We start from the raw sequence: 11813 nt of genomic DNA on the forward strand, positions 1-11813 counted from the left end.
ATATATGTGTTGGGGTAGTAAGGGTGTCACAGTTTCACAGCTTGAACTCTAATACGAGATATTTCCTTAAATTGAATTTTTATCTGTTTCACTACTTAATATTTTCCTATATCAAGTTTTATACTTTGAATTTACAAAACTCATATCTAAAATCTAATTTTCATATTCTAGATTTAACTCCATTTAAACATAAAGAATTTCAAAGTCAAACGCATAATCTATTTTGGAAAGAATGACTCTTACGTTACGATACCAAACAATTGTGGTTTTTGCATGTCATGTTTGTGGCATCATTGTCAGGGACTATGTCTCTTGACTAGGTGATTATTATTTTTTCTCTAATAAGAACTAGGCATTATTTTTTTCTCTTTATTTTTTTATCTCCAATATTTGACTCCTTTTTCTAACTTCCCGCATTTTTATCTTGTGAAGGATTCTTCTATTTATTCCCATATCACACCATCTAAGAGAACACTTCAAAGAAGACCCTAAAGTTGAAAATTTATCCAAAAAATGTCAATAATGCAAAAGCAAAAAAGTCATCAAAGTTCTAAATGTCCAATAGAACAGTCTAAACACAACAAGATAGTGAACAAAACATCTAAATAATTAAAAGAGAAATTTAAAAAATAGAATACATAACCACTCATACACTAATATAATAATTAAAAATATTTTTATGTAAAACATAAGGAAATCCAAATAAAAGTAGAGATGGTTTACCACAAATGTGATGATAATAAAAAAGAAGAAATGGAATGTGACAAAAAATGTTGTAGAAATTAAAAACTCAACAAATATATATACAATCTAAAAATATAGAGAAACAACCCATAAATAAATAAAAAAATAAATTGTAAGGATGATGTCCTTCATGGGCACAATAAATGTCTTTTTATGAAAACTCATAATCAATTCTAATTTAAAAACTATATACACACTAATTTTAATTTGAAAATCACATAATATAAATAACTTAAATATCATGACTAGAACGTATCCTAATTATAAAATTGTGTATGTTCTAATTCTAATATGACAATTTGAACATAAAAGATATCTAAAAATAATTATAAATGATTTGAATGAATATATTCCTATGTCATAAGTATTTTGTGTTTGCTGTTTATTATTTTGTTTTCCAATATCTCGAGCACTTGTTAGTATTTGTTTTATTTAAAGTATTAAACAATTGATGTAAAAAATTTGCATTGCCAACCAATCAAAAATAATGATAATTTAAATGTAACTTTTAGGTTGATTATTATTAAAGTCAATCAACATGCCATATATGATTCTAATGTAGGATTGGTGTAAAAGTCAATATTTACACCATCAATACATAAATTATTTTGTTTTAAAATATGTTGGAAGAGAGAAATTTGAATTTAACTAAAGTGCAATGAGATTATAGTTAAACATTTTATACATCGTTATTCAATCACATATTACTATACACGTATGTATGATAAAACTTTTTGAATTTTATTATAGCAACTATCTTAAAAGTCATATTTCATATGTGATTTGTTATTAGGCAAAAAGTTTAATTTTTCAACATAATACTTAAGGGAGATAGTAATTGAATTTAATATCCCTAAATTAGTTATTTTTTTTCAAAATACACAATCAGTTAAGAAAGGTAACTAATAGGACTTATCCTAAAGTTTGTCAGTACTTGCATATAAATTAAACCGTTATTGAAAATAACAAAAAAAAACAATTGTTAGCCAGCAATTTTTGCAAATAAAGTCTTATATGCCATATGTTTGACCAAAATTTTACTTCTATTAAGAAAAAGGGTTTCGTGTTAAAGACAAAACTGATATAGGAATATCGTTGCATATAAAAATACAGATAGATTAAAGCACAAAATGATTGAATTTCTAGAAAAGTAATGACTAGATACATGATCCTTAAAACAATTTAAGACAAACAAAAACAGGTAAAACTTGCGTAAAATAAGTGATTAGGTCGACTAATATTGGCAAGTAGCAAGAATATAAAAGTTGCATAAAATCCAATGACTTGGTGTGATTTTCCCGTTTTTCTTTTCAATCACTTCTCATAATGGATGTGAAAGTAACTCTATGTTATGTTGTTATTTTATTATTTTCCTTGTCTTCAGCAGAAGATGTGAAAATCGTAGTTAAAGGGGTAACATCCATTGCTACAACAGATAATAATTTTATTTGTGCGACTTTGGACTGGTGGCCTGCTAATAAGTGCAATTACAATGACTGCCCCTGGGGACAAACAGGCATTTTGAATTTGGTATTTAACATTAGGCACCAATGAACATACGTATTTTCGTCTTACATAATTTGAATAAAAAAATTTAACTAGTTGTCCCATGTTTTGTTTTGTCAACTTTTGCAGGACTTAAGTAACAAAGTTCTATCAAATGCCATCAAGGGTAAGTTCTATTTTTCTCAGCTCTAATCATATGATTATTTTAAAAAGAAAAAACATGCAAAAAAATATTGTTGGCCCTTTTAGGCTATTTGTTTTTGTATCGATAATTTTCATTGTCCTCATTCTTTAGTTTAGTCGAGGCAAGATGTGGCATTTTAATGGTCCGATGTGTAACATATATCATATGATCATGGGTAGACAATATCAATTTATGAATTTCACATTTTTTATCATTCCAAACTTTGGCAGCTTTTAATCCCCTGAGGATCAGATTAGGAGGTTCAGTGGAAGATCAAATTGTTTATCAATTTGGGAAGCAAAAGAAATGTCCCCATTTCAAAAAGAAAGAAGGTGGTCTTTTTGGTTTCAGCACAGCATGCCTTCCCAGAATGAGATGGGATGAAGTACATGACTTTTTTAACAAAACTGGGTACTTGTTTAATTACTTACCATTCTTTTCTCAACAGAGCGTACTATGATATATGTTACTAGCATGCTACATTCAATTCTCACATGCATCTATGTTTGTTTTGTATATTTATTTTTCAGAGTGAAGTTAATTTTTGGCTTGAATGCTCTCGCTGGAAAGAAAAATTCTGTGGAAGACAAGTTGAATTGGGTGGGAAACTGGAATCCAAAAAATGCCATAAGTCTCATGAAGTACACAATATCAAAAGGATACAAAATAGATTCATATGAATTGGGTAGCTAAATCAAAGCCATGATTAATTTATCTTCAGCTTTTGATATTTGAATGACGTATACACACACACACGTAAATTGCTTTTTATTTTCCCCGATCTATCCCATGTGCATTATGATTTATGGTGCTTAATAGGAAATGAGCTATGTGCTGCGGGGATAGGAGCCAGGGTAGACAGTGTTCAATATGCTAAAGACATTACTAGGCTTAGACGTATAGTTAATCTACTATACCCTGATGTTTCTAGAAGGCCTAAAGTGTTAGGCCCTGGTGGTTTCTATGGTAAGGAGTGGTTTGAAAGCTTCTTACTGAATGTTGGGCCTGGTGTGGTTGATGGAGTGACCCACCACATTTACAACCTTGGTGCTGGTATGTATATATGTGTGTATATATATATATATATATATTGTACTTTTGGACAATGGCTATAGCACACATTTCACTAGTTTGCTAGCTCTTAATGATTGGTTTGTTTTAAAGGCGTTGACAAGGATATTATCAACAAGCTTCAAGACCCATATTACTTGAGCCAAGTTGCTGAAACTTTCAAAAGTGTTGCTCAAGCAGTCAAGGAATTCACGCCATGGGCAGCACCATGGGTTGGGGAAGCTGGAGGAGCCTATAACAGTGGTAGCAAAGATGTGTCTCACACTTTTGTTAATGGGTTTTGGTTAGTCTAATATGCTAATGAATTGAGTTTTTTGCTTTCTTTTCAAAATTTTCAAGTATATATATATATATATATATATGTGTGTGTGTGTGTGTGTGTGTATATGTATATGTATGTATGTATGTTAAACTATTTTAACTTAATAACTAGGTACTTGGACCAATTAGGCATGACATCAACCTTAAACCACAAGGTTTATTGTAGACAAACTTTGGTTGGAGGAAACTATGGCTTGCTAAACACAACAACCTTCATCCCTAACCCGGATTATTATGGGTAAGTCATGTCATGTGTGTGTGAAAGGAACTTGTTACTGATGAATATCCAATTCATTTAGAACTTACCTTAGCAAGGACAATCAATATGCTTTAATTGTTATATTTTTCAAATTAATATTCTACAAAAAATTATGAAACATCCAAATTGATCAAGACTTAGTTATCAATTCACATGTCTTTCTAATGATAACACCTTTCGATTGATTAGAGCGCTTTTGTGGCATCGACTCATGGGAAGCAAAGTCCTTTCAGTTTCTCATGAAGGATCACCATTTTTACGTGCATACGCACATTGTTCCAAGAAAGGGGTAAGCTCATTTATCTCAAAATGTCTTGTTTTTTTTTTCTCTATTTTTTTATTACTCTTCATAAAAATAAAACTACTCGTATAGACATTAACAACATCATGCTACTGAAACATAAATATCATATCATAAATTGTAACAATTATTTGGGGAAAACTACTTAAATAATGTAAAACTAAGAAGTTTCCATATCGTTTTAAGGTCAATGCGTGCCATTTGTTCTTAATCCTTTTTTTCTTTTTCATTAAGCACTTGTTGTTGTTCTCCTTAATTTCAGCCCGGTGTCACTATGCTACTTATAAACATGTCCAATTCCACTACTTTCAATGTATCCTTCGTTGATGACATGAATTTGTACCCTGTCTTGGAGACAGTACCAGGAAGAGTACCAATGACTATGAGGGAAGAATACCATCTAACACCCAAGGATGGAAACATTCGAAGTGATGTGGTGTTGTTGAATGGAACTCCACTACAGCTGACAGAATCACTAGACATCCCAGAAATGAAACCACGATTGGTGGATGCGTCTTCTCCTGTCAAAGTAGAGTCTGACTCAATTGTATTTGTTTATACCAAGAGCTTCAATGCACCAACATGTGGATAACAGGAACAAAATATTATTTAGTAAAGTACGAAACAACAATTTGTACATATATAGAGCTTCATTAAGCCAGCACATGCACATAATATCAATCAGTAACAAGACAACAAAACCTTAAAAAGTTATTGTGGACAATTACTTTTAATTCTAATTACTATCTAGGTAATAAATTTTGTTGAACAATTTGCAGTTGATTTATTAGAACGATTACTCAATTTATGTATATATAAATATGTGTATATGTGATTATTGTGTTAGATTATTAATTTGAGAGGTTTTATTATATGCAGAAAGTTATAGAGAAAATTAATTTAGTTTTGTTATGAAATTCAATCTAAAAAATAAAGTAACATTCAAATGAACATATGAATGGAGTTTCATAAAAATAGTTTGACGAATAAAAATTATTTTGATAAATGTGATCGTAATTGACCAAACATCCAATTTGAGATTGATTATTTGAGTTCTTGTTGTAAAAACTCAATTCTTATAATTTTTTATTTTTTCGTATATACATCCCAAATCACTTAATTTTATTATATTCACGGTTAACTTGAGTTGATTTTAAAACATAAAATAAATGTACTTTTATATATTTTATTATCCGTAAAGGAAAATTATAAAAAAAATAAATTTAAAATAACAATCATTTTGAAATAAAATTGTGTTCTATTGAGCATCAATTTGATATTAGTGGTCGTGACACTAATTTCTTTCTAAATCAAAGTTTTTAAAAAGAAATATATACAAAATTAATTAATGCCCTTTTAAAATTATTTAATGAGTAATACTAAAAAAATTACTTTTTTGTATATGTAATATTTTTAAAATATAATGAGCAATACTTATAATTGTTGTCATTGTTAACAAATATTTTTTAAGACATAATTTTTTAGATTCAATTTGAGATTAGATAAGTTGTAAGATAGCAATTGAATTAATTTTCAAAGAATATTTTTTTATGTTACTTAATAATTAAAGTTTAACTATTGTATGGACTCGTTTTAGGCATGAGTAATCCATGAATGAATTTTCTATTATATGTTTTCCTTAATGGTACAAAAAATTACAACAACGACAATGAGCATCAAATTTAAGTCCTCATGGAATTACTTCCACCCTTATCGCTCATATAAGTTCTCTCCAACCGCAAATTGAACATCACAATTTTTTTTTCATGATAATCAACATTAGTGGCTCACATGAGTAATGAGTACCCTTATGAATCAACTTTAAAACCAAGGTATCAGACTTTTCCCAACCCAACAACCAACATCCTCTACTTTTCTGTTTTCACCACCACAATAGTTTGGTCAGTATTTCAATTAAATAAAGTATTCAAAATACTACTGTAGAAAATAATATATTAATTAGATATTTTTTAAATGTATTTATGCTATAAATGAGTTAATTTTCTTTGGTAGACAAATAATGTATTAATTAGATGTAAATTTATTCATTAATAAGAGTGCATAAAATATAACTAATTGTTCTTACTTTCCAATATAGCTAAAAATTTTAAATTATGATGTTTATATTCTTGAACTCTATAAAATTTTAAATAAGAATTAAATTAAGATAGAGAAATATCTAAAGTAAAAGATTGCACGTATTAATTCATTAAAACTTTTAATGAAATTTTTAAATTAATCATCTTGCAAAAAATAGGAAACAAAATTAAGTGGATGAAAGAAGCATAACCCTTCAATAATGCAAACAAAGCAAGAACAAAGAACACATGATTTTGGCATACTAGTTCATCTGAACCACTGAGATTGTTTGCAATTCTTGATCATGTTCGACTATCTTTTCAAAGATACAAGTATTCTTTAACAAGCCACTTCTAGTTCAATCCAAAGCTTGCTTTGATATTCCGATTCAAGCAAACTACTCAAGTATTCTTTGAAAAACATAGTCTTTCCAAGCATCAATCACCAAGTATTATTTAAATAATAAAGTCCAAGCATACCAAGAAGACATGGGCTAGGATTGAAGGAAAAAGGCCCAAACTCATGATTGAGCTTTGGGTTATCTTTTAGTCCATTTCTTATTCCTTGTATTTTCTTGTTCTTTTTTATTTTGACCTCGTGTTTTGGGCCAAGTAGTGTTGAAATTTAATTCCTTATATTTTCTTCTACGGGTGTAATTCGTAGTTTAAGGGGGTGCAACTAGTACGTAGAAGATATAGCTAAAATGATTTGTATTTAGGCCAACAGAGGTGGTACCTATTCCTATAGTCACATGCCCAACACATTAGTCACACCTTTAACACTTGCCACGTGGCAAGCTCTTATAGGCTATTCTAGATCTGTGTCACATGGAAGCACATGACACATGGCACATGGATCCTAGATCCATGAGAGTTGGGGCCTAATATTTGAAATCAAATTCAATTTTGGGGTGCACCATCTTAGCTTGGTTGGTAACCTTGGTTCATTTCTAACCATGGTTTGCTTATCTTGCTCTGTAAGCTAGCTTAGTCTATATATACGAGAAACCTTGTAATCCTATGTCACTTTTAATCATTGTTAGCAAAATCATTATTGATTCTCTCTTCAAAAGTCTTGGGTTCACTCTATGAGAGTGTGACTCCTTAAGTTCTTTCATCAAGGAACTTTTCCTTGTGGAAAGAACATCATCTCTTGGTTTATCATTTGCTTGAAGGTTGCACCACTTCTCCACTATCCAGTCTTCCATTCGAAGTTTTATTTTCAAGTTTTGTTGCCATGGATGAAGATTGAAGGATGTAGGATGCAAGTGGAACAAGACGCCTAATATTTCTCACAAGTTTCCATCATTAGGTTAAAAGATGTTTTTGTTTCCCGTTGCTTAGTCGTTATGCTATATAGTAAGTGTTGTGACTTGTTGGCTCATTACACTTCGTATCTAGAGATAGAATGGAGAACACACTACAAGAAATGTTACATGTAGCGACATACAAAAAGTGTCACTATATGTACAATATATGTAGGTATATGTTTATTTGACTATAGATTACACACAACTTTAGTATTGATTTTGAATGAAATTTAACAACATATTTTGTGTGTCACTATAGTCTATACTCATACTTTTAATAATATACCAACATATATTGTAGTCATTGTGTGGATAAAAGTAATTTTTAGTGACATATATAGTGTCACTATAGGGTGTGTGTCACTATATGAGAATTTTGTTGTAATGACACCTTATATTTATTCTGCTAGAATATAAATTTTAAGAAATATAAGGGCAATTGAGTACTTTGTTTAGTTCTTGTAACACCCCAATTTTTATACTTTAATTGAGGGTAACTTCGTAATTTTTAGGGGTGATTTAGTAGCCCAGAACGGGCCGTTCTTAAATTGGAACGGGCAGTTCTAAACCACCAAACTGGCCTATAACCCTAGATTGGAACGGGGCATTCCAAATATGGCCGTTATGGGTTTAATTGCAATCCCAGAACAGGCCGTTCTGATTTGAGAACAGGCCGTTCTGGATGTAAATTTTACACATGACGTGAGATTTTAGACTGGGCCATTCCTGATTTGAAACAGGCCATTCCATGAAACTTGATGCCTATAAATTGAGTGCTCTGGCACTCCCAAAATCATATTTTTCAGTTCTGACTTCTTTTAGTTCTGACTTCTTTCTTCTACATTCTCTTCTTTTCCTTCTACAGCCTCTGAAGAACGAGGGGCACTCAGAGGAGGAGACCAAGGAGATCTCTGTTTTAGTTTCAACTGCTGTTTATCCAGGTACGGGACAAAAAAAGATTTTTTATATGTAGAGTTACATATGGGAATTGGGTAGAGGAAGAGTCCCTTAGGATTATGAGTAATTTTATAATTAGTTCTGTTTGGAGAATTATTGGTCTTATGTGATTCTGTATGTATTTAGGACTACGAATATATGATTAATTTGTAAAAATGATGCTCTGAGAGAGAGAACGAAATTATAAAAAAGTCCCTGTAAGTTAGGTTTTGGAAAAATTGGATTATTTCTATTTGAGGAGTTAATGATCCCATTAGATACTGTATGTTTTGAGGATTAGAAATATATATTTAATTTGTAAGAATGGTGATATGGGAGAGAGAACGAAATTGTAGAAAAGTGCCTGTGAGTTAGGTTTTGGAACAATTGGGGGGTTTACTGTTTATGTTAAGATTATATTAAATGTGTAATTCCATTGATTATTATATTAATTGATAACATGATGTTGCGAATGGTATGTTATGACTTAACTACCCAATTAATTATGATGTGAGTATGTGAACATGAGATGGGATGTTGTTTGGAATGTGAATGTGATGTGATTGTGGTTCTTCACACTTATGACCAGGGGTGAGCACGACCCTGGATTGTTACATGGGTATCGTGACCTTGGATAACATGTCAGGGGTGAGCACGACCCTAGGTTAGGGGTAACGTGACCTTGGCACAGTGTTATATCAGGGGTGAGCATGGCTCTGGACTGTTACGTGGGTATCGTGACCTTGGATAACATGTCATGGGTGAGCACGACCCTGGGCTAGAAATGCTACAGGGGAAACGTGACCTTGGCACAGTGTTATATCAGGGGTGAACACGGCCTTAGATTGTTACGTGGGTATCGTGACCTTGGATAACATGTCGGGTGTGAGCACGACCCTGGGCTAGATATGCAACAGGGGAAACGTGACCTTGGCACAATGTTATATCAGGGTTGAGCACAACCTTGGATTGTTAAATGGGTAACGTGACCTTGGCATAGTGTGAAGTGCAAGATTTGTGATGATTGGGGTGATTACGAATTATGACGTGATAATGATGCATGATTGATCGAGTTATGATATGTTGAAATGTTTATGAATATTTTATTAAGTATAGAGTTATAATGAGAGGATATGTTGCGTTTTCCTTATGTGCTTTATATATAGATGCTTTCTTTTCTCACCGTACAAATTGTGGATGTTTTAGGTGAGAAAGATCCGGCTTTGAGTGGCATCTAGGATGCCAACAGTTGAATTGTAGGTGTCCTCTCATATTGTGACATCGGGGAAGAAAATTCTAGGATATGGAATTTTTATATGGATCTGGAGTTGTATTTTTTTTTTTTTAAATAATATGTAAACTCTTATGTTTTATTTTCCAATGTTCATTTTTCAATCATTTTGGATATTGAAGAAAATTTGTGAAGGTTTTTACGTGAACTCTTTTACCAACTGTGAAAGTTTATTTTCCATAATTTAATTACATTATTACGATATATGTGTTGGGGTAGTAAGGGTGTCACAGTTTCACAGCTTGAACTCTAATACGAGATATTTCCTTAAATTGAATTTTTATCTGTTTCACTACTTAATATTTTCCTATATCAAATTTTATACTTTGAATTTACAAAACTCATATCTAAAATCTAATTTTCATATTCTAGATTTAACTCCATTTAAACATAAATAATTTCAAAGTCAAATGCATAATCCGTTTTGGAAAGAATGACTCTTACGTTACGATACCAAACACTTGAGGTTTTTGCATGTCATGTTTGTGGCATCATTGTCAGGGACTATGTCTCTTGACTAGGTGATTATTTTTTTTTCTCTAATAAGAACTAGGCATTATTTTTTTCTCTTTATTTTTTTATCTCCAATATTTGACTCTTTTTTCTAACTTCCCGCATTTTTATCTTGTGAAGGATTCTTCTATTTATTCCCACATCACACCATCTAAGAGAACACTTCAAAGAAGACCCTAAAGTTGAAAATTTATCCAAAAAAATATCAATAATGCAAAAGCAGAAAAGTCATCAAAGTTCTAAATGTCCAATAGAACAGTCTAAACACAACAAGATAGTGAACAAAACATCTAAATAATTAAAAGAGAAATTCAAAAAATAGAATACATATAACCACTCATACACTAATATAATAATTAAAAATATTTTTATGTAAAACATAAGGAAATCCAAATAAAAGTAGAGATTGTTTACCACAAATGTGATGATAATAAAAAAGAAGAAATGGAATGTGACAAAAAATGTTGTAGAAATTAAAAACTCAACAAATATATATACAATCTAAAAATATAGAGAAACAACCCATAAATAAATAATAATAAAAAATTGTAAGGATGATGTCCTTCATGGTCACAATAAATGTTTTTTTATGAAAACTCATAATCAATTCTAATTTAAAAACTATATACACACTAATTTTAATTTGAAAATCACATAATATAAATAACTTAAATATCATGACTAGAACGTATCCTAATTATAAAATTGTGTATGTTCTAATTCTAATATGACAATTTGAACATAAAAGATATCTAAAAATAATTATAAATGATTTGAATGAATATATTCCTATGTCATAAGTATTTTGTGTTTGTTGTTTATTATTTTGTTTTCCAATATCTCGAGCACTTGTTAGTATTTGTTTTATTTAAAGTATTAAACAAATTGATGTAAAAAATTTGCATTTCCAACCAATCGGAAATAATGATAATTTAAATGTAACATTTAGGTTGATTATTATTAAAGTCAATCAACATGCCATATATGATTCTAATGTAGGATTGGTGTAAAAGTCAATATTTACACCATCAATACATAAATTATTTTGTTTTACAGAAATATGTTGGAAGAGAGAAATTTGAATTTAACTAAAGTGCAATGAGATTATAGTTAAACATTTTATACATCGTTATTCAATCACATATTACTATACACGTATATATGATAAAACTTTTTGAATTTTATTATAGCAACTATCTTAAACGTCATATTTCATATGTGATTTGTTATTAGGCAAAAAGTTTAATTTTTCAACATAATACTTAAGGGAGATAGTAATTGAATTTAATATCCTTAAAT

At 30.4% G+C, this 11813-nt stretch overlaps 1 protein-coding gene across 1 annotated transcript; it reads left to right on the plus strand.

The window, feature by feature from the left end:
- The first annotated feature begins 2070 nt into the window (after nucleotides 1-2070).
- Nucleotides 2071-4978, plus strand: LOC145956225 (heparanase-like protein 2). The gene is made up of 9 exons (XM_083071789.1): nucleotides 2071-2274; nucleotides 2380-2416; nucleotides 2665-2845; nucleotides 2965-3119; nucleotides 3254-3487; nucleotides 3599-3788; nucleotides 3939-4064; nucleotides 4275-4374; nucleotides 4649-4978. The coding sequence occupies exons 1-9, from the start codon at nucleotides 2071-2073 to the stop codon at nucleotides 4976-4978; spliced, it is 1557 nt and encodes a 518-aa protein (XP_082927915.1).
- Nucleotides 4979-11813: the final 6835 nt, after the last annotated feature.

The sequence above is a fragment of the Cajanus cajan genome, chromosome 3, assembly GCF_000230855.2.
Source record: "Cajanus cajan strain Asha chromosome 3, NIPB_CcT2T_4, whole genome shotgun sequence".
NCBI lineage: Eukaryota > Viridiplantae > Streptophyta > Magnoliopsida > Fabales > Fabaceae > Cajanus > Cajanus cajan.